The sequence below is a fragment of the Amphiura filiformis genome, chromosome 12, assembly GCF_039555335.1.
Source record: "Amphiura filiformis chromosome 12, Afil_fr2py, whole genome shotgun sequence".
Classification (NCBI taxonomy): Eukaryota; Metazoa; Echinodermata; class Ophiuroidea; order Amphilepidida; family Amphiuridae; genus Amphiura; species Amphiura filiformis.
In genome coordinates, this window is record NC_092639.1 from 30,324,435 (window position 1) to 30,349,691 (window position 25,257).

Below are 25,257 nucleotides of genomic sequence, written 5' to 3' on the forward strand. Positions count from 1 at the left end.
GGCTTCTTTCTGTGGCACATCCCCGTTTCCACAATACTTTGCAATAACAACTCTCCGGCAAAATATGGTGTGAAAACATGTTGTTAAATGCTAGTAACAGCTACGCCATCTATTTTCTGAGAAAGGAAACTTGCCGAAATTAAAACTTTTGTGAAACCGGGTGTGAAACCGTTTTCCAGATTTGTGACGCAGGCTTCATCATGTTCATGTCGCACATCCCCGTTTCCACCTATACTTTTCAATTAAAACTCTCCGATAAAAAATACGGTAGGGATAATCTATGATATAGGCTACATGCACTGCAAAAAACAGTGTTTAGAAATTGAACACTTTTCTAAACACAATTTTGCCTTCACTTTGAAAACACATTTAGATGCTAAAATCATGTGTCAAATTTCTGAACATTTGTCAGTGATGGTGTTCAATTTCTAAACATCTGATATCCATTCCGGGTATCCATTATTCTTAGCAAACACATTCTTGCCTGCATTTTCTAAACTCTGTTTTTGTAGTGTGGTATATGTGGTATCAAAGAAGATGAGAATCTATTCTCATCTTCTCTGGTGGTATGTACTCGTTATACTTTTTTTCTTTTATTTTTCTATAGTATAATGATGCAATTTTGTAGTTTTTTGCCTTTGCGTCTTTGTCTGTCTGCAGTTGTCCTGTCAGTCTGCGTTTTGCACCTCTTTGTCTTTGTCTGATTTTATAGGCGTCTTTTTGTTAACTTCACGCAGGGTTTTTTCGTGCTTTGCTCTACCATCATAATAATTTCTTTTGTTGTTTATTTATTATAATCTTTGATGGTGAAATAAATTTGAACTTGATTTCCTATCAATTTACAAAGTGTTATAGATATGTACATGTAGATCAAAAGCCTACGGGTATTTTACAGAATACAGCATATCATGAAAGAGTCGAATGTCAAGCAAGATCAACTTTGCTTGTTCAGACGATCGCTTGTAAAGTCACTTGTAAGTACTTTCGAATGTAAACTTGCAAAAAAAGAGAGGCTCGATAGTTGAGATTGCCAACATTTCGGTTACATCCCTTTCAACACACATCCCTACTTTATAGTATGCTAATGCCCCTGGCCCTTTTGCCTGCACAACATCAATTTAAAAACCTTTTATGGTATGCGAGAGCGTAGCGAACAGGACATTTTGCACGCATTAATTTGAACGTTTCCGTACTAAACATCCCCGTAACCATCCGAAAACATTACCTACCCCACCCCCTTTAAATAATGGCAATTATTCAAAAATTGGCTATTGTAATACAAATCTGTAAAAGGCGTTGGAAGTAAAATTTATTTCTGCATATTTTGACACCTCATTTAGTCTAAATATTGACGCCACAGCGTACACAAAATCAATGTAACCCAAGATTTGAAAGTTGCTGTAAATTCTATTGATTTGTATTCAGTAAAATGGAAGGAAGTGCAACTTTCAAATTTGGACCTCACTACATTAAATTGACCGGTGTTTTATTGTTTGCTGGGCTGTCGTATCAAATGAGGTGTCAAAATGCGCAGAAATAAATTCTGCTTCCAACACATTTTACAGGTTTGCAATACATTAGCCCGTTTTTTGAATCATGCCCATTATTTAAGGGGGTAATTATTTATTTTAAGATGTTTATTTCCCCAAGCGTTTTCTTTAAAAGGAGCCCCATAAATATAGGCATCGGCATGATCTGCCAAAAAATGGGTCCCACCTCCTTGCGGTGTGCCAAACATTCGGATTGCCCTCCCCATATTGTGCATGGATGTGTACAAGTCGAAATATTATAGCCTGTTTGTTTGTTTGTTTGTTTGTTTGTTTGTTTGTTTGAACGGTCGCTCCGTGTGGAAACACGCTTGGGTCCTGATGGGACCAGGCTCAAACAAAATGTTCAAGCCAGGCTAAAAAGCCTACAAAATGTAGGCCTACATAAGTGTTATTTCCTGAAAAATGATACATTTTCCAACGCCTTTCAAAGCATAGGTATTGTTGGTCGAAGCAGCCAAAAATTGGTTTTTCATTATCTTTATCAATATATATTATTGAAAAAAAACCATTTTGATGTTTTGCTAAAGTTCATTCTACAAATGCTTTGAAAACGTCCTTGATTTATTGTTGTTAATGAGTTATGTACTTTACAAAAGCATATCTGTGATATTTGAATTCTTTTCTACACACTCGCTACGAAATGATCAATGCAATTTTTGCCAAAGCTCACTACCATTAATTCGCAAGATGCTGTGGACTGCAAATCGCAACATTTAAAAATAGTTGCTAACCTTAGGATTCAAATTAATTATAATGAAAAGTTGGGGGCAGATTTCCAAAGGCCAATGACCTGCAATCATACTGAATTCTCCGTGTACTGAATTCTATAGCTATTTGTCCCTTCAACAATAGGAGTAGGCCCCTATTGGTTGAATAAAAACTGTTTGCAACGTCATTACAAATGTACAAAAGAGTAATTTACTACTGTACTTTCTCATCTTCTTTATCATAGAGTTATCCTATGTGTCGGGGTTGTGTGACGAATTGGCTAGTCTCCTTCATATCCGGTTTCTGTCGGTCCTAACAGACCATGCAGTCTGGACCCGAGACTAAGGATTGGATTGCGATTGAAAAGTCGAGGAGCTATGTGGAAAGTTGTCTCGGTCCCAGCCGCTTTGTGTTCCTTCGTCACTAAACAAACCGTCTGGCGACAACCTTATAGTACGTCTTCTCTGATTGGCTAATCATCGTCAGAAGAAAATCTTCTGGTTGAGAATTGGCTGTCAATCAGTGCCGGGCTTCAATGCATGCAACGGTTGAGTGACAGCTATGCGGTTACATAAATCCACACAACGTACGTGAGTACGCGCGGGAGTACGCGCTGTGAGTCCCTGACATGAAAGGCGATATCAGACGATTGGCACCTCAGTGGCCAATGAGCTAGCGTATATTTTGCGTTTGCGGTATCTACAAACAGTGAGGGGCCTAGGCTGTTTAGTGTCACTTACACAAGTCACGTCCTATAGCCAATTGAAAACAGTTTTATTTGGAAATTCATTAACCAATCAGCGGATCGTCATTTCGGGGTTGTCGCCAGACGGTTTGTTTAGTGACGAAGGAGCACAAACCGGCTGGGGCCGAGACTATGTGGAAAGACGGTGTATTTTTATACTTTATGCAAAAAGTTTGCATAGAACCGCAAAGTTAATTTCAGAAAATAAAGGTAACGAAACAGGAATCTTTAGCGGGGTTCTATGTAATTTTTACATAGATTTTTCATCATGTTTTCCGTCTTCATTGATTTAAAAAAAATGGCGCATATAAATTAAAAACTCCCGAGAAAATAAATAATAATAATAATAATAATAATAAAACCATGCTTATAAAGCGCAATACACAATTAAGTCTCAAAGCGCTACATAAAAAACACTGTATACAAATAACAACAGAACAACAAGTTTAAAATGTAACCATGGTTACAGGCATGATATAGAAATGAAGCATTAAACATTTTAACATTAAACAAGTATGTTTTCACAGAGCATTTGAATTGATCAACAGTCTTAGATATTTTAATATTGTAAGGAAGATTGTTCCAGAGCTCAGCTGCAACAGAAGAAAATGAACGTTGACCATAAGATTGAGTTGACACTGGTGGAGTTACAAGAAGAAATTGAGAAGTAGAGCGAAGATTGCGTGTAGGCTTATATTCATGAAGAAGTTCTTGTAAATAAAGAGGTGCAAGTCCATGAAGAGATTTGTAGGTAAGAAGAAGAATCTTATACGTTATGCGGGATTTGATAGGTAGCCAGTGTAGTTCGCGGAGAATTGGAGATATATGATCACGAGATTTTGTAAGTGTTACAAGTCTGGCGGCTGAGTTCTGAATGCGTTGAAGCTTAGATATTTGTGAATCAGGAAGACCATAAAGTAAACCGTTGTTATTATCCAAACGACACGTTACGAAGGCATGAACAAGTTTTTCTGTAGTATGTTGATCAAGATATTGACGAATTCTGCTAATTTTGTAAAGAGCATGAGAGGCAGATCGACAAATATTATTTATATGAGATGCCATGTTTAGATCATTTTCAAACAGAACACCAAGATTGCGCGCATTTAAAGATGGTTCAATCTGAGCATCGCCGATACACACAGTTGGAATACTATCACTGGATCTGAAGCGTGATGTAATATGAAGAACTTCAGTTTTGTCTTGATTTAACTTTAGATGATTAGCAGTAGACCAGTTTTTAATATCCCTAACACATAGTTCCAATCCTGAAATTGTAGCTGATGATTTATCATCTTTCAAAATAACATAAACCTGTGTGTCATCTGCATAGATCATTCTACTAATTCCGTGAGCATCAATTTTGCTTTCCAAAGGGGATGAGTACATTGTGAAACCTAAAGGACCAATAACAGAACCTTGAGGTACACCCTCATCAAGAACATGAACAGAAGATTCCTTGACATCAATAACTATCGACTGAGAACGATTTGTAAAATATGACTGGAACCAATTTAGAGCAGATCCAGTTATGCCGTACTTATCAGAGAGACGTTGGAATAAAATGTCGTGATTAATAGTGTCAAATGCTGCTGAATAATCCAAAAGAATCAGAACGGCCTCCTGGCCCTTATCTGCAGCAAGTAACAAGTCATTGAAGACACGTAACAATGCAGTCTCTGTGCTGTGATTAGATCTATAAGCACTTTGCATTTTGCCATTTAAATTGTTCTCAAGAAGGTAACTTTGTATCTGTGAAGTACATGCACGTTCGATTGTCTTTGAAAGAAACTTTAAATTTGCAACAGGCCGGTAGTTTTTTAGTGTCTCCGGATCTAAACCAGGTTTCTTGATCAGAGGAACAATTTGAGCATGTTTTAAATCGTCTGGAAATTTTCCATTGTTGAGTGATAAATTCACAATTTTGGTGATGATTGGAGCAATTTCATCGAGACATTTTTTAAGGAGCCAAGTCGGTATTGGATCAAGTCCACATGTCGAAGAGGGGGATTTCATGATGATGTTCCTAACATCTTCCTCAGAAAGAGGTTTAAATCCAGAGAAGATGGCTGTAGTAGATTCACAAATATCTGTTGAAATAGCAGTAGTAGAAGGCAAGTTCTTAAATTCCTCACTGATATGCTTGATTTTGTCAACAAAGTAACTTGAGAACCGGTCAACAAGTGGAACATTGGATGTGTCGGCAGGTAGAACCTTTGTAGATTTAGGGGTACATAAACTGTCAACCTTTTTAAACAGCTGGCGAGAGTCGCATCCTTCCAATTGCATAACATGATAATCTCGCTTGGCGTGTTTAATAAGTTGGTGATAACGATTAGACTCTTCTTTGAAGATCTGTCTATGAATTTCCAGTTTAGTAGAATGCCAGCGGCGTTCACAGCGACGCACTTGTTGTTTCACTTTGCGTAACTCCTCATTATACCAAGGTGCGTGCGGCCGACAAGTTATTTTCCGAGTTATAAGAGGGCATGTTTGTCTTGTAAATTACACAGAACAGAATCATATTGTGTTACTAATTGATCCAGATCCGAAGCAGGTGACAAATGTAATGATGAGTTTAAGATATCACTACGGAAGGCGTCTAGGTCTATATCACGAAGTTTGCGCATCTTTATTTCCATCTTCACTGGATCAGGTCTACCAATATCTAGTAAACATTTGACAGCAGCGTGATCAGAAGGTAGATAGCCAGTAGGAGAAAAATCAGACGCAAAGTTAACAGATTCACGAGTCAAAATTAAATCCAAGGTATGTCCATCTCGATGCGTTGGGAAAGTGATATGTTGCTTCATGGAGGCGGATGTAATAATATCCAAGAACATTGTAGCTTCACGATCAGATAAAATATCAACATGGAAATTAAAATCTCCCGATATCATTACATATCCAGGAATACAGGAAACAAGTTCGAGAAATTCAGAAAATTCGCTCATAAATGTACTTGTAGTTGATTGTTTATTTTTAAATAAAGGTAACCCAAGATTTAAAAGTTGCAGTAAAATCATAAAACATGTGATAATCAATAACAATTGTCATTGTTCACATCAGTGATTATAATTCACGTAATCTCGAATTGTAACAAGAAGATTTCAATATTTTTTTCTGACCAACAAGGTCCTAATTGTCCTACAATAATTGCAACTTGTCCTTTCAGTGGTAAAGTTAGATTGGTTTCCGCTTCTTCTGATCTTCTCGGTCCCCAAAACATTGAACATGTCACGTTTTTAATAATACCCACTGATGTAAATAATGATTTTTTCATAGGCGTACAATGTAGATCCGGGGGGGGGGGATTTACACCCCAATATTTTGCCAGGGGGGTGGTCCATACAATCATCCCCCAATGTTGACACCTGAATGGGTTTCTGACCAAATTAACCTTATATTTGCCCATTTTAGCCCAAAAAGTGCAAATTTTCGCGCGCTTCACACGCATTTATTCCACTTTTGCTCCATATTTAATCAGTTTAGCTACAAAATAGCACAATTTTTCTCGCGCATCGCGCGCATTTGTACCATAAACTTTATCTGTCACCAAAAGGTGCTGGATTCACTTATACTTCAAAACTTTTTTCCCAACCCCATCCCCCCAATGTCAAAAAAAATCTACGTCACTGATTTTTTTTTATATTGATAATCACATGTTTTGACCTCCAAATTCACGACAAGAAGACTTTATATCCAATGAGAACATTTCCATCCATGGACACTCAATACAAGACAATAGGATTTTGCTACATTTTTCAAATCTCGGGTTACTTTCATTTAAATGTATACTGCGATATCAATATTGGGACTATTCCAACAAATGAGGTATCATAATGCGCAGAAATAAATTCTACTTTGTATGCATATATCCCACATTTGGCATACAATCAACCGTTTTGGAATAATTGTCATAAAGTGGGATAATTACTTTTTGGTAGATGTTTATTATCAGTCCGTTTAATTGGGAAGAACTTCTTGGTAACGTAACGATATACACTCTATATTATAGAAATAAAGGTTCTAAATAGAACCTTTTTGTCCACTCAGGAGAACCCTTCCTCTTGAAGGTTCTTTAATTTTGGAGAACCCTTAAAGGTTCAAAAACGGTTCTGTATCACATTCTTGGGGCCATTTGCGATGGTTTTGGAACCATTTTTGGTTCTCTAACCTGAAAGGACAACTTTAGAACCTTTTTAGAACCTTTATTTCTTAGAATGTATAAATTCTAGCTTGTCTTAATTTTTTTTTTTAACATCTCATGTAGACTCAGACCCATGGTGTAAATAATTTAAAATGTTGGACTGGAAGCATTATAACCGGGCATTATAATGAGAAAAATAAATGTTAGTGTTATGCTAATGGTGCCAAGAAACCTTTGGCCCTAATTTTTCCGACACCAAATTTATTTAAGACGGCCTATTAACAGTAACAACACAATACCCTGTGTTTGCAGAACGGTCAACAAGAATTCTGAAATCAATAACTCATTTACAATGTAATTTTCCTGTACATTTTGTATGACAAATTGAATATGCAGGTAGGGATTAACCCAGCTAATAATGCTAAAAGCGTGGCGTGGGATGGAACATGGACAACAATATTTTGTAAGTGAGTCATTAAATTACCATTAGTAACATAAAGGAAGTAGGGAAGATGGAGGACTGGATGGAGGAAGGAACTGATCACACTACTCATGTATTTTTTTTAATACGGGCTCAGCCATGCAGATGTCCCATAGACAGCTCTGGTTAACCCATCACATGACATGAATGTCTTTCACGTATTCTCCTCTTCCTGTTCTTCCTCCTTGTCCTCCGATCATCATTATCATCATTGCTCAAATCGGTAACTTAAACATAATAGGGTCAATTAATTTAAGCAGATAGAATAATTATACTCACGTTATATCGTCAAACGTTCCCATTAAGAAGTGTATATTCTGCAGTATATCCGATAATAATATCAAAACAAATTGTCGAACCTCGAAAAACTTCTTCTCATCAAAAATACATTTCGAAAGAGAGTCATCTGTTTCATCTCCGTTTGTATCGATGTAGCCAGAAGCTAAAGTTCGTACAGTTTACACGATGTATAGATTTACTATTAAATTAGTCTAGGCATTTGCAGAGAAGATGTAATTACATCTCTCTGGTATTCAACGGTATTTGTGATTGGTAAAGTCTGGAATACGTTATGTAAATGGATATAGCCGTATGTAGGTGATGAGTAGGCCTGACCAATGGCATGAGCATATAGTATTAGCGGCGACTTGGAAGTCAGTTGAGTCGTAGAGTTGTTAAGAGTAGAGTTGTTTAGATGAGGAGTTCAAGATTATTCTGGATTCGATTATCATCATCACGATCGTCATGATGATGATGAAGATGTAAATAAAAATGAATATAGAGATGATGATGATGATGATGATGATGATGACAACTTAAAAGGTAAAAAATATTAACCCATGGACTAAAATGCTAAAATGCGGCAGTTTTTGGAATTCCAAACAAATAATTAAAATTTTTTTCATTTACAGCCAAATTGTCTCAAATTCATCTGAATTTTATAAATATTGAACTAAAACTTGAAAAAGCTAGCAAAAAAAAAATGATTGGAACATTTGTGCAACTAAAATTGAGATGCCAAAAAGCCAACTATATATATAAAAACAGTACCAACTGACCAGTAAGGAAACTTTGAATAGATCTTAAAAAGATTCAAGTAGTGTACATAACTAAGGAAAATAAATGTTAAAAACTGTTTAATATGTACAACAACATCCAAAATTTATTTTTAAAAGACAAAACAACCGACGTTTCGGGAACATAAAAATATCAAATTGAGATGGTAGTGAAAACTTCTGCAGGGGGTGTGTACGTTAGAAATCTCACTATGCGGTCATTTGATCGGCTTAGGCTGTCAAAGCTCATGAATTCCACGAGCAAGTTCTGGAAATTTGTCCAATTAAATCATTAATATAATTTTATTGGGCCAAAAAGATGAAACGCCATCACAACTTCACTTCATCGCAAATCATAGCTCCCTATTGATTAACTTCTTTTTTAGAATATCCTCACTTCTCTGAAAAAAATGTTACATGCATAGGAGCAAATAAGAATCAATAGCATATAGAGTACATATTCATGATATTCCCCAATAGTCTGATTCATAGAGCAAGCAATGCGAGGCTATTGTATACATTATGTAATCAATATAAATATGGCCAAACTATAAAAGATAGATGGACACAGGCCTAATCTATAACCTCGCGAATCAATATAAAGAGGATTGGATTTATTGAAATTAGTAATAAGTCACTTCAGGAAATACATGTAGGCCTATAGGACCAGCCCGGTGGCATCATAGCAACAAATTAACGATGTTAATTCATAATTAAAATCTTTTGTTTTAAAGAATGAACATGATAAACCGACGGAATACTACAGTGGGGTGTTAGTTTCTGACGGTGAAATTTGTGCTCTTTTGATTTTTTTTCTTTACAAATGATATAAAATAATAATAAACATAGCCATCGAGATGCATAGACTCATGTTCAAGATTTTTTGGAAATTTCTCAAAACATGCACCCATGTTTAAATATTTTCAGTGAGTGAAAAACCAGAGAAGATCTTCTCTGGAAAAAACATACGGCGCGCAGTATGCGTATTCATTTTCTGGAAATTTTTGTTTTTAGAGAGACTGTCTTCGAGCTTCAAAAAATGCTTTATTGGGACGATGTGCGCGCGTAGCGAGCACAATTTTTGAATTTGACACTATTTTTACCCATGATCGAGATGAAAATGGCTTTGTTGTGACAATGTGCGCGCGCAAAAATGTTGTATTTTACACTATTTTGGCCCATGATCGGGGTGAATTTTGATGGAAAAGGGCTCATTGCCCTTTTCTTTTCCTTTGCCCTTTGGTCAGAGGGCACTTTTCTCTTTCATTTTTGCCAGGGCCCCATGGTGCTTAGCGCGCCGCACGTCCGCCCCTGAACTTGGAATTCACTCCCCCAGCATAAATACGTTACTAATTATGCGCAATTAATTAATTTATTTATTAGATAAATTGATTAATTAATTAATATAAATTAGTATATTAATAATCAACTAACATTGATAATAGTAAATAGATAAATATAAAAATATACGAATAAATAAATATATAATTTATAATATGTAAATAAATAAATAAATCAGCAAGTGAATAAATAAATAAATAAATAAATAAATAAATAAATAAATAAATAAATAAATAAATAAATAAATAAATGGTAAAAGTAATATACCAGCATTTTGGCTTCCAATGAAGAATGAAATATCGATCATAATGTTATGAGTCATTAAAACATAGGTGACTTTAAAACTTTTCAATAAATCGAAAGGGGAGCTTACATTATTGACACGCGTCATTAAAATAATAAAAATAAAATAAATGTTTGTAGGCCTATTATATTTATACAGCGCCTTTCACATGTGCACATGTACCAAAGCGCTTTACATTTATTCCGCTGTCGTTAGAATATGTCAGCCGCCACACAATGCCCAAATCATGCTCATACCTTTGGGCGGCTCTCAATGGACAATATTCATAACAGCTCCCCATTTCACCCCTGGGTTGAGAGAAGCAAGTAAGTTATAAAGTGCCTTGCCCAAGAGCACAACACAATGGCACCGCCTGGACTCGAACTCACTATCCACCGATTGCAAGGCAGAGCCCGTACCGCATGCACCACCGTGCCCTAATTTTACCTGGAGGCATTTACCTGTCAATAGGCACCTTTCTGCAAATTTGCTGCCAAATCATATGACTCCGTTTTATTTTTTTAATATGACTATACTTTGGCACACCTACTTATATCACTTATAAAAAAAAAAGGTAAAAATGAGAACGTTTGCCTGCAGGAAGTTGATTAAAAAAAAAAGCAATAGATTTTTATATATTCTACATGTTCTAGTTTTTTAAATAACGAAGAGGTATGTATCCTTTAGATTTGATGATAATGTCATTATACTTTGACATAGAACGCCAGCATTAGTCTACCGTAAATGTCTATAAAATTCGGTAGAAAGCATGTAAAATACCTGGCATATGAATAATAAATAAGATACAGTAAAATATATAAAACGCGATGTAATTTGTAAGATTGAATTTTACCTGCATGGAAGTATTTTTAATATGAATATATACATAAGCCTATCTATTAGAACTCACACCACCAATTAGCAAATCTGGTTCAGCTCTATCTGGCCTATTTCCTAAAATCAAATTAAAAAGTACACTGGCATAAATGTGACTAAATTTGGTTTAATTATAAGGTGCGATACTCCTCCTTTCAGAATATAACAGCAAGGACGGATAGAGAAAAATTTTTAAAAAATTAAAACGTTTTTTTACTGTACTGGTTTACTCTACTGGGACTTGGCACAGCGATATCAGAGCCCAAATTATCGGTAGTCTTCCAGGTCCAGTCGCGAAAAAACATGGTGAACATATATTATTTCCCCAAATCAGCATAACTGGAGAATGGTATTCGTTTCAACCACCAAAGCTATCTTCAGTAACTGAGTTTCTCCTGTTGTTTGAAGAAAAGGCTTTTTTTTTTTTTTTCTGCGGCCCTATTGCTACATGTACATTATCCAATAGAGTTGTTTTTGGTGGTATGTGACCTAAAGGACTATTTTGTGATTCTAGCGGCGTACTCTTATTATGGTATCAAAACATTAATGCGTATAGCGCTAGCTTATAACACCAGAGACTAATTTTCCAAAGCCTGGGTGCTCAATATGTAACATCAGAGACTAGTGTTGATTTTCCAAAGGCTGGGTGCTCAATATGTAACATCAGAGACTAGTGTTGATTTTCCAAAGCCTGGGTGCTCAATATGTAACATCGGAGACTAGTGTTGATTTTCCAAAGCCTGGGTGCTCAATATGTAACATCGGAGACTAGTGTTGATTTTCCAAAGCCTGGTGCTCAATTAAAGTCAGAGACTAGTGTTGATTTTCCAAAGCCTGGTGCTCAATTAAAGTCAGAGACTAGTGTTCATTTTCCAAAGCCTGGTGCTCAATTAAAGTCAGAGACTAGTGTTGATTTTCCAAAGCCTGGTGCTCAATTAAAGTCAGAGACTAGTGTTGATTTTCCAAAACCTGGGTGCTCAATGTAAGTCACAGACTAGTGTTTATTTTTCAAAGGCTGGATGCTCAATATGTAACATCAGAGACTATAGTGTTGATTTTCCAAAGCCTGGTGCTCAATGTAAGTCAGAGACTAGTGTTGATTTACCAAAACCTGGGTGCTCAATGTAAGTCACAGACTAGTGTTGATTTTCCAAAGGCTGGATGCTCAATATGTAACATCAGAGACTAGTGTTGATTTTCCAAAACCTGGGTGCTCAATGTAAGTCAGAGACTAGTGTTGATTTTCCAAAGCCTGGGTGCTCAATTATGTAACATCAGAGACTAGTGTTGATTTTCCAAAGCCTGGTGCTCAATGTAAGTCAGAGGCTGGTGTTGATTTTCCAAAGCCTGGGTGCTCAATTATGTAACATCAGAGACTAGTGTTGATTTTCCAAAGCCTGGGTGCTCAATGTAAGTCAGAGACTAGTGTTGATTTTCCAAATCCTGTGTGCTCAATGTAAGTCAGAGACTAGTGTTGATTCTCCAAAGCCTGGATGCTCAGTATGTAACATCAGAGACTTGTGTTGATTTTCCAAATTCTTGGATGCTTCCAAAGCCTAGGTGTATGTTACATCAGACACTATAAGTGCTGGTTTTCCAAATCCTGGGTCCTGAATCATGAGAGATTAAAGTTGCTCTTCTTATTATAATAGAAATGTTTAAATGAATTTCAAGCAACATTTTTCTCAGGTTTATTTGAAGAAGGGTCTGAGAACTAACTTCAAAATTATCTGCAGAGAATGCATGACTCAATATGTTCAGGATCAATCAAATTTTTGAACGTATTGAACGATACTTACTAGCTCGAGCTCTAGTTCACATGTTTGGAGCGAAACAAAACACACAAAAACAGGCTTAATTTCTAATAAACTAATTATTTATTAATAATATTTGTTAATAATTTCTTCAACTGTTAACTAAATGCGCACAGAAGCACGTGAGCTGCATTGGCTGCCGGGATTGGCTGCCTTTTGTATACACAGCCATGTTCATGGCGTGTTATTGATTCTAGCGACCTGCTTTTATCCGTTGCTATAGTAAACAAAATGTAACCCACATTTCACATCCACAGCTCTACACGGATAAATAAGCTATCTCTGTATTGCAAACAGTGTAAAAGATGCTATCACCACGAAAAGAGATATATAAATTCATTTGATTAATGTGCAAGACAATGCGCAAATAGTGGTTGATCTATTGTAAAGAGAAGAGATGTTTCACTTATATTATACATCAACAACCATTTGTTCTTCGTGTGTTCTTCATGCAGGGTATTTTACATGTGTTATGCTTCAGCATCGTGGTGCAACAGGCAGAATAAGATGTGAACTACGGACAGTTTAAGCTTATAATATACATCGCCATTGCTGTATATCCACTATTTCTGAACCCGTCTTTCGCGCCAAGATACGGGTAACTACAAAATGGATGATCGTATAAACATAATACTACGAGGACAGCTAGGGAAGGAATTACCAGTCCAGCGTTCACAATTGGTGCGCATATTTACCAGCTCAACTTTTACAGGTAAGGTTGTGAGCCACTGTGGTTGTGAGCAATGATGTTGAATCTGACAAAGCCAAGCAAAAATGTGTGAGTTGTGCGTGCTTCAAAAGTGTGTATGCGTTTGTAAATGTATAACTAAATTGACATTCGAAAGATGCATGTTTTGGTCCTTATTTTCGAAAATTGACCAAATATTAAAATTTGTTAGAACTATTATAAAGGATTAGGATTTAGTTATATTTATTTTGGCAAAGTATGATAATATGTTTTTTAATCTCAAACAATTAGTGCTTTATTTTTCTGAAATCGGGAATAGGGATTGTTCCAGCTCATCCTTCTTAGTATTTTTAAGATAATTCAAACATTTTGCTAGGCAAATCCAATGAAATGTTTGAATTATTTAATCTACAATCCTACAAAAATGAACCTGTTTATATTTTTAAGATATTAAAATATCTTCTTGATTTCGTTTCAGATACCTCTGTTGAACGGAACGCCCTTATGCGCGAAATATATCCTCGTCTCAAAGACTATTGCAAATCAAAACACGGACTTGAGTTTCAGGTTATTGACATGCGATGGGGTGTGAGGGACGAGGCTACAGATGATCACATGACCTCAGAACTATGCATGAAAGAGATCGCCGCTTGTCAAAGGCTTTCTGTAGGACCGAATTTTGTGGTAAGAACATGCTCATGTATCAAGGGCACAGTTCTTAAACCCCAATACATTTGTACATTCATTGAATGACCTTTGAAGATACTGAAGATTTGGGTACAAAAACTCATATTCTGCAACTTGAAGTCAAATTTTGCACTATGATTATGTAATTGAGGTTATTGGACTATGCCATTGGGATGAAGCTATTGTGGTCCATAGTGAAACTATAAAGTAAACAAGATTTAGAACAGAAATGGAAAGAAAAGTGAAAATGTTCATTTTCGTCATTTTTCGGCACAAATAATCTTGACAAAAAATGACGTCACGGACATAAACATCAATCTTCTAATATGCATATAGCAGTCATTCCTCCAGCTAGATCGTCCTGTGATTGGTCCTTTAACTATCTAGGTATTATCTATGCCAGGCTTATATCTGTGAGTAAAACAGGCTGTAATGGCTGAAACTTAAATTAACTTAAATTTAAAAGCTTAAATTAACACACAACAATTTGCACGTTTTTATCTCAATTAAAACTATTCATTTGTCAAAGCGGTCAAACTGGATCGACACCAGTTTTTAGGCATGAATTTTTTTTTTCAAAAGATAATTTTACCATGAAGATGATACCATTTGCTATATTTCTAATTTTTCTTTTCACTCAATCTCACAGACGTTTCTTTGCCAAAAATACGGATACCGACCATTCCCGCCTAAAATTCCTGCATCCGATTTTACGCTCCTTCGCGATACATTGGTTGCAAATTCCAAATCTATTGACGTACTGGACGAATGGTTTCTTCGCGATGAAAACTGTATTCCACCAGTCTACGTACTTCAGCCCATCTCTTCCAAGCTCCCTTATTTTAACAGGCAAGATGATGTGAAGAATATGAAAGCCGATCAAGGAAAGTGGTGGGTGATATTTGAGACTATCCAGTCGCATCTGAAATTTGCAGCAAAAGCATGTAATGCGCAGGGGAGTATGAGCAATGAACAAGCAAGGAAATACATTATTTCAGGTGAGAACTGTCAAAAACACCAAAAAAAAATAAAATAAAATAAAATCAATCAATCAATCAATCAATCAATCAATCAATCAATCAATCAATCAATCAATCAATCAATAAATAAATAAATAAATAAATAAATAAATAAATAAATAAATAAATAAATAAATAGTAAGAAATTATAGTGAAACCCTCACTAGATAAAGTGCTCAACTATAAAATATAGGAGCGAAATATATTATTATTAGTGAAATTACCACATCGTAATACAAATTTGTTTCGTATGGATGGTTTCACCCATCCACACTCGTCAGTTGCAATGTATAAATAAATAAATAAAGAAAAAGAAAAAGAAACAAATAGTTGTTACGGTGATCAGTATGCTTCGACTATATTTATAAATACGTATTTATAAATACGCACGTGACTCATGGGCACGACATACCAAGACCAGCAAGCGTCACCAAATCCTGATGGATAGGAACTCTTTAGATAAATAAATATCATCAAATTTAAGTATTAATTTAATTACAAAATTATTACGAGGCATTCATGCACTGTGTTTCATCATGCATTGTGTTTAATTATTATACTGTGAATTTTCAACTACGCCTACGCTGACTGTGCCGATATAAAAACAAAGACCTATGCAAGTGCATCCATGTCCTGTTTCGACATGGACGCACTTGAATGATGGACCATGCAACGGGACTGTGACGCACTTGAATAATTAGTTTGTAAATGCGACGAGCACCGTCTGGCTGTTTCAAAGCGCCCTCTCTGTGCAAAAACGTTGTTCGATTATTAGTGCAAGTACCAGAATCCAAAAAGGCATTATAGTGTGACTGTAGTGGAATTATTTGTCCAACTACCTGATAGGTGGCGCTTCGTTGAAGACATTTGTGAAAGGACCCTAATTTAAAAGAAATTCTGATGTGACTATAGGAGGATTATTATTTTTGTCAAATATTATTCATTTTCCAGTTACTCATGACGAAATCACTCGTGGAATTCTGGAAGCACCTGGTAACAGAGAAGACCATTGTGTGTGTTTCACCAGGAAATTTGATGACTTGAAAAGCAACACTGCCACAAGATCCGCTCGAAATTTTATTGACATGAAAGATGGAGAAATCGAAACAGAAGCTCAAGAGCTTCTTGATAACCTGCGAGATGAAAGACTTCCACAAGCGCTGAACCAAAATAACATCATTGCCAGTACACTTGCAGAATGGAAACAGGATGGAATAGATAGCAACATACCCGATCACAATGATTACATCGCTGGATTTTTAGACACATTCTACAAGAAGATTGTTTCTTTGATCGATGCCGCTGTATCTAAGGAAAAGGAAGAACAAATAGAAAATCCATTGCATAACGAGATTCTTCAGCATTTGTCTTTCTGCAAGACAAAATGTGAGGGATTTCAAGGACGTGAAGATCTACTACAGCAAGTCAAAGAGTATATAGAAAGGCAGACTGAAGGAAAGCAGACTGGAGGAAAAGGAAAGGGGTCACCGTTAATTCTTTGTGGTGAATCGGGGTCAGGAAAGACATCGATCTTGGCCAAATGCACTTCCCTCGTTTCATCACACTGGTTGAATAACCAAAATTCTACCACTATTGTACGCTTCTTAGGAACCAGCCCATCTAGCGCTTCTATTCGTCGAGTTCTGCGATCACTATGTCAGCAAATACATGAAGTATACGGAGGCGAGAATCCTGACGATATTCCCGAAGACTACTTGAAACTTGTTACGACTTTTGCAAAAAGTTTGCACCTTGCTTCAAAGGATAAACCACTAGTGATTTTTCTGGACTCTCTTGACCAGCTTTCGTCTGAAAATGGTGCTCATCGAATGGCGTGGATACCAAAGACACTTCCCAGGTACGTGGCTCTGATAGTTTCAACATTACCAAAATAACACGGTATTCTAGACTCTCTGAAATCTCTCCTACCAGAGGCATCTAAGATAGTTGAAGTACTACCGTTCTCCCCTGAGAAAAGCGCTACCGTGATCAATACGTGGCTAACATCAGTGAAAAAAGCCATGACTATCCAGCAGCGAGAGCTGGTTCAACAAGTAGTTAAGGAATGTAGTCTTCCTTTGTTTCTGAAGTTGATCTATGATGAAGTCTTAAGGTGGCACTCATACCGTGATCTTCAACAGTGCATCCTTCATCCATCTATTGTTGATATGATCTCATTGATATTTGATCGTCTTGAGGATTATCACGGAAAGATGTTGATATCACGTGCCCTAGCATACATCACGCTATCACCGAATGGCCTTGCTGAGTCAGAACTTGAGGATCTCTTATCTCTGGATGATGATGTGTTGAATGATGTTTACCAGTTTTGGCTACCACCTGTTCGTCGCATACCGCCATCTCTTTGGACACGAGCAAGAGCTGACATCAGCAGCTACTTGGTAGAACGAGAAGCAGACGGCGTTAACGTGATATACTGGTACCATAGGCAGTTTATTGAAACGGCAAGAAAACGATATCTCAGTGACGCAGCGGTCAAAACATCTTTGCACATCAAGTGTGCAGAGTACTTCCAAGGAAAATGGTCAGAAGGTCAACAGAAACCTTGCAGATATTCAGAACGTCAAGTCCAGATGTTCGAAGTACCTGCTGAAGCAGAGGAAGACCGAATGGTAGCGGCGCAGCCACTGGTATTCCAAAATACGGATAATAAAGATAACATCCGCTACAATCTCAGGAAGTTAACTCAACTTCCTTTTCACCTGACAGAAGCTGAAGATTTTTCCGCACTTAAGTCACAGGTTTTGTGCAATTTTGACTTCCTATCCAGCAAGCTGAAGGCACTGTCTATTCAGGAAGTGATGAATGATTTCGAAAGAGTCGAGGAAATGCATGTCGATGAGGAGACAGATTACGTTGGCGATTCTCTTCGCCTTGCGGCGTCTACGATCTCCAAAGATCCTAACCAATTGGCACCTGAACTTATAGGGCGCTTAATAGGGTTGGTGGAGAAGTACCCAAACATCAAAGTATTGGTAGAGAGAGCGAAAGTAACATGTGCCGAAATATATCCATTGACACCCGTTAACACGTGCCTTCAGCCCCCAGGTGGACTCCTATCAACGTCTCTAGAAGGCCACACTGATGCGGTGGTAGCTGTACAAGTAAGTCGTGATAGCCGATTAGTGGTTACTGGTTCCAAAGACAACACTGCAAGGGTATGGACTCTCGACAATGGCACATTGCTTCATACTCTTGAAGGCCATCGTGAAGCAGTCTACGGGATAGAGATCACGTCAGACGATCAACAAGTTATGACATCCTCAAACATCGGGGAGTACATGAAGTCAGGGAAAATATGCGTCTGGAATTTGGAAACAGGTGATCAGATTCATCGACTTAAAGGACATACTGGAAAAAATCAATGTAATGTTGCTTTGAGTCGTGATGGCCACTATGCTGTTTCTGGATTTGAGACGGGTGACAATTCTGACAATGAAGATACGGATTACGAGGATGATGTTGGAGAGATTCGTAGAAGAGGATTGAAAGGGAAGAAACTGAAATTAAAATTAGCTAAATACAGTGACGCAGAAGAGTCATCAGAGGATGAAGAAACTCCGCCAGAAGAAGACGAGGAGGAAGAGGAAGAAGAAGAAGATCAACACGTCGTGGTTGTGTGGAGTGTGGAGTCCGGGGACATACTTCACTGGATGCTGGGTCATGACGGTAAGTTTGATCTTATTTGTTAGAAATGATACAATAACAGTACAATATGTACATATTACTCATGTTACTAGAAGAGACAGGTGAAAGGAGATGATTTTATCAAAAGCCAGTCGGTGTTTTATATACTGAACGTTATTTCTTAATGTCGTTTCTTTTAGAAAATAACCTAATATTCAATAGTATACCATAATGCAGGCTTAAAAGTGGTAGCATTGTGGTTTAATATTTGTCTTCTTTTCTGATGTTATTGGTGCCGTGACATATGTTGATCAGCTGCTTTCAGAAATAAGGAGATTGTGTTTGGATTCGCAAGTTCCATTGCAGTACAGAGACTACATCTATACTACATACATAGCTTTATTACATATCTTCGCGAAAGCTGTATCACGTATCAACATGATCAATGCAACAGGATGATGAACGATACAGGTGTATGTTTTATTAAATGTTTGCCTTTCTCGCTTTTCTCTCTCTTTTGTAATATATAGAAGAGATCAAAGGTGTACTACCAATTGAAGAGAACGATCGCCAAGTAGCAATATCTTACTCGCAAGACCACACCATGATCTTCTGGGATTTTGTTACAGGGGAAGCAATCCGAAGAGTAGACGATCACAAGGAATTCCCCATCTGGGTGTTACAGATATCGGGTGACAACAACTACCTCGCTGTCCATGGTTCCGACTGTTCAATCCATAGGCATGATGGGAAGTATCTCTTTGACATAGAAGACCCAGAATCGAGTTCCACTGTTACGTACTCCAACTTTACTTCTGACAACACGAGACTTATCACCGGGAACGTATCTGGTGAGATCAAACTATTTGGATTGGGAGTAGGTGATTTTGAGCAGAAGATGATCAAGAAGGTTGAATGTGATGAAGATGCCAAACAAATCGTCGACCTCCTTGTAACTCCAGATGACAAATACATCATCGCAGCTACTCGACAAGAGACCGCATTTGTTTTCGCGGCTGATACTTTGAATTTAGTGACCAAGCTACCGCATATCACTACAGTAGATAAATTAGCTATGCCTCTTGATGGGTCTAGAGTACTGACAGCATCGGAAGACAAGAACGTTCGTGTTTGGGACATAACAAAGATCGGAAAGGAAGCCCGAACGGCTCACATCGACAAACACGATAATTCGGTGAGCACCATTACACTACTACACCACAAGGATGAAGCTATCACAACAGCTTATCAATGCAATGAGTTCAAAGTTTGGGACATTAAGATGGGAAAGCTCTTAAGATCACATCCAATACCCAACGACAAGAGTTGCTACGAAGTTGTAATTACAAGCGATGATATACGTTTAGTTGGGGCAGCAGGTTACCAATGGTTCGTTCTACAACTTCCTGAGTTCAAGCTGCTGAATACTTTCAAAGAGCGCTTCGTCCAACCTACGCATTTTGTCCTGACGCCTGATGATCAACGACTAGTCGCAGGTATTGGCCAACCAGAATTCAGCATTCGCATCTATGATCTGTCGACAGGTGAAACAATATCAAAGATCCAGCTTCGGTCGACTGGTATTACTATGCTTCCAAACGGCAACTTCCTGAATCAGTACCGACAACAAATGTATGACAGTACTGGCAAGACGAAAGTCATGCAAATGATTAACGCGTACACTGGATTGGTGCAAGAGTTTAGTCACGGAGACCGCGTTCTTGATTATGCAGTCTCTTCGGATCACACAAAGTTGATTTGTGGATGCAGCGATAAAGATCTGGATCTTTGGCACCTGACCTCGCAAAGTCACATCGCTACACTGAAAGGACATTCTGGTCGGGTTCTTTCGGTTTGTTTCAGTCCGGATAACCAAACAATTGCATCTGGAGCAGTTGACGGCGAGGCGTTTCTTTGGAGTGAAGAAACGAAAGAAATTCTGCATTCTTTGAAGGGTCACGAATCAGATATTTCGACGATGATGTTCAGCTCAGATGGGAAGTACCTCTTTACAACAGCAGAGAAGGATCTGTACATCATGGTATGGCTAGTTGTAAATGGAAGCCGAGTGATGAAGTATAATACATATTCCACCATTCGCTATATGCGGTTTTCAAGTTTAAGCAACCATGTTGTGGTTGGCTTGGAAGATGGAAGAATCGTCATACTTCGGGTGGATGATCCCAAATTAGCTACCGTAAATAAAGATGACAGTCGTCATGGTTATCGTGATTATCCAAAGGCTGCTCCCGTTGATGATGCCTCGGATAATGTCATACATCAAGGGAATAACAGGTCACCAAAAAGAAAGGACGAAACCAAAGCTGGCAATCCGAAGCAAAAACCGAAGAGCTCACTATGTTTTCTAGTTTAATTATATAGGACAGATACGAACAACTCATTCGGACCTATATATTGGCACATGGTTCTATCATTTGAGAGGGTTGAGATCAAAGTTAACGTGACATTATTTTACAAAACAGTTTCTTCATTTCGTGAAAGATCATTGATACAGTATGCCTTGTAGCTTTGGGAGTTCGAATGATGAGAGGATACATGATGTAACACAGCTTGAAAAACTTGCTCTAGCATGATCATGCTGTTTGACTTTGCCGCCACGCAAAGCATTTTAGCAGATCAGCTCATTGAAAGGGAAACGGGACTGTTGAGAGTGCTCATTAATTCGGTTCAACCCAGCAACTTGTCCACAGTCTCTATGATCTATTATAATCATGCTAATTGATGTCCAAGTCAGGCAATAGACATATAGAAGAAAATGAATCAGAATACCTGAGCCACATCAAAATGTGTAACAATGGAGTGATGGCGAATTTAAGTGCATAATCACTGTCTGGATCAAGAGATAGGAAGTTCCTAATCGGATTACATATCTAATCTCAGCCTCTCAGGATCTTCTCAGAGACTAAGAATAAGATGTCCGAGTTCTCAGTTCTCAGATCGTTCTCAGTTGGTCGTTCTCAATAACCTTCAATAGGGGAAATCATAAAGTCATACAGACCCTTAAGTGAGTCAAAGTTGTAGTATACTCAAGTTCCCACAAGTATTATCACAAACGTGAACGAACAGAGTAACATTGAAACCGCTAAACTAGACTATTATTTAACCATACTCAATCCTCCAAATAATGATCCAGCTAGCTTCAAAGCAGCAGTACTTCAACACCTACGTCAAGACCAAGAATAAAATTGCAAAAGTGTTGTATAAATAGTATCCCTACAGATAGATACAGATAAACCTTGTGTCACTAGCCAAACATGAAAATGAGGTGGTTAATTTGGTTCCGTACCTATCTGGTAGTATAACTGCATAGTATACCGCCCTCGTAAAATATCTACGCGCATGCCTTTTGATTATTTCCGTAGCAGACAGCTTAAAGGTCACGGGGTCGTTCTTTAATGTTTCGCGGGGTGGGTTTTCACTGCTTTGTGTATTCCTACAAAAATATTTACCTTTTGCAAATATTTACCCTTTTTCACAACGATATGACATCCATAATAACGAGGGAATTGTGCTGCATATGTGGTACCCAACGGAAAGGCCGTTGGTACAAAAGAGACAACTACGAGGTAGATTTTGCAGCATGTTTTGGAATTGATGTGTCAGATAGCCCTCCGAATTCGGAAACCCAAGACCTGTGCAGCAGCTGTCGATCGGATGTATCGCGATTTAGATCACATGGAAAAACAAAGTTTGGCAAACTGGATTCCTTAAAAGGAAAGAAAGGCAGACCTGGACATCGGAATATAGGTGGTGTAAGGACTAAATCAAAACCAGAAGAGTACGTAGATCCACCGCTACGATCCACTCATAAATCATATCCTAGGCATCATGCTTCTAGATCTATATTGGAAAATGAGGAGACATTTCAGGAAAACCAGGAGAAATTAACTGATGGAAACCTGTCGGATGCATCAGATGGTTCTGAAAAGAAAAAATATACACAACTTTGAGTCGACGCTGGCAACTTGGTCTCTCAGTGTGACCAGGTGTGTGATCAAAACATGCATATTAAAATGTTAACAAAGATGTGACATTATTATATTGTCCTACGGTTATGTATTCACATATAAATGTAGCAGTATATATTATAAATAAATGATTTATGGTGGGCTGCACAGTTTGTAGCTGGATTTGTTGGACCAAACTGAATTCATTGTGTGTTTGTTGGATCTAACTTGAAATTGATGTTAAATTATGCTACCCTTCTCCGCTCCGTGCAAAATGTGCATGTACAATGGAACCCATGACCAAAAACGGAATTGTTCAGCAGCTTTAGACAAAGACGACAATAGGCTAAGTGACCTACTAACCTCGATTCTTGAACGACTACATTAGGCTTTTAAGGTGGTATTGGAGGCATTTTGGAAGTGCTCTGTTCATGTTTTAAACATATTAATTGAGTAGGGCAGAGAACACTGATCAATATGCCTTTTGTTTGGAGCTAATCGGACATACGGTTTTCACAATACATGCATTTTAAATTTCTTTGTATTGTATTGTTTTTATCAATAATCAATACAGTTAATGAGCTAATATGACTTGAAAGTGCTCATTAATATGTAATTTTTGCCAATATTTTGCTAAAATTCAATGCATAAATGTTCATAACATTTTTATTTAATAGAATATTGGTTTCAAACTTGGTCAAAGTGTTCCCAATGACTTCCAGAAAATGTATGCATAATTAATGAGCAAGCCGCCCTAATTTGCATAATTAATTAGCATTTATGCAAATTAGCTCATTAATTATGCAAATATGCTAATTAGGGGGCGGCTTCACTATATAATACATTAGAACCTATTAGAAACACTTTGACCAAGTTTCAGGGCAAAAGTATGTAAAATAAAAGTACCATGAACATTTATGCATTGGTTTTAGCAAAATATTGGCAAAATTACATATTAATGAGCCTTTACAGTCCTTTTAGCTCATTAACTGTATTGATTATTGCTAAAAACAATAAGATACAAAGAAAACATAATTTGATGTATTATGGAAACTGTATGTCCGATTTGCTTCAAACAAAAGGCATATTGATCAGTGTACTTTACCCTACTCAAATAATCTGCTTAAAACATGCTCAAAGCATTTCCTAATTTCTAGAAAATGACTCCATTACCACCTTAATATCTCGCCGTGTTAAAAAAATTGAGGCTAATTTGCCAATGTTTACGATTGTAAATGGTAAAGTGCTATAAAACGTGCAGATTGCAAACTCGTGAAGTTGACATCGCATTTTTCTTAATAAAGTGCAGTGTCAGCGTTTTTCCTTTGTTAAACTTGACTCTACGCCACAATTCAACATGTAAACAGTTACAGAAACCAGGCATTATCAGCTAGATTATAGTGATGTAAAATGCTGCTATAGTAATAAGTAACAGATTTGTTGATAGTTGATACAATTTAGCATGATAAACTAGGTATCAATTAAATTGATATGAAGAGCTTTGGCTCTTATTAAAGGACTGGTGTTCCTTGTTATGCAAATGAAACAGTTAGCGCTCCGTAGCTTTTATACTGAGACTTCGGGGTTTGCTCTTTGTTTTGCTAAAACAGCTCCCTATTTCACGTGCTTAAGGCCGTTTGTACACAGTCGAATGATTATAAAACGAATCTTCCGCAGGACTATTTGGTGCGGACTAAATATCACGTTAGTTTACCGTTGGGGAAGGTAATGGAAATTCAGTCAAGGAATTGCTTGGAAGATACCAAATGGACCTCGAGAATAGCTTCATACTTTATATAGCTGAATACTTGGATACGTTACACGATCTGTATGTGGTGTTATTATATAATATATAATAAATATTGGACGTTACGTTTCAAATGCTGTTTACCAGGGACCAGTAGTTCATACTGGGTCATGAACCTTGCATGGGAAAGGAACCTCTTTTGCTACTGAAGATGTTATTGCAGCAATAATAAAGTCTGCTTGAGGAATCTTCAAAACTAAATAGTGTGTATATTTCTGAATGGATGCTGGATAAACCAAAGACTCGCCATCGCCATATGAGCAATGATTGAATTGTTATATATAATAGTGACTAGGCATATCACCTCAAAAATAATCGCAGCAGAAACATGTTATTTAATGTTCCTACATTATTGAGCTTTATTAAAGCATCAAAAATCAAAAAACAGAATTGAAATCGGTCGATGCATTGTGACGTAGTGTCAATTTAAAGATGCT

At 37.3% G+C, this 25,257-nt stretch overlaps 2 protein-coding genes across 3 annotated transcripts in view; one reads left to right on the forward strand and one right to left on the reverse strand.

Moving 5' to 3' along the window:
- LOC140166053 (carbohydrate sulfotransferase 10-like) overlaps positions 1-8,308 on the reverse strand; it is a 32,395-nt gene extending 24,087 nt beyond the window's left edge. The window contains exon 1 of one of the 2 annotated variants that reach the window (XM_072189431.1): positions 7,914-8,308. The gene's annotated coding sequence lies outside the window, so the exon portion shown is untranslated. The remainder of the gene's footprint in view (positions 1-7,913) is intronic. The other variant, XM_072189430.1, reaches the window with a different exon arrangement.
- Positions 8,309-13,574: 5,266 nt separating this feature from the next.
- LOC140166054 (NACHT and WD repeat domain-containing protein 2-like) lies at positions 13,575-21,939 on the forward strand. Its single transcript, XM_072189432.1, is given in 5 exon segments — positions 13,575-13,715; positions 14,170-14,375; positions 15,028-15,376; positions 16,349-19,087; positions 19,576-21,939. Coding segments are annotated over 5 exon segments (5,241 nt in total). The 5' UTR covers positions 13,575-13,612; the 3' UTR covers positions 21,420-21,939.
- The last annotated feature ends 3,318 nt before the right edge of the window (positions 21,940-25,257 follow it).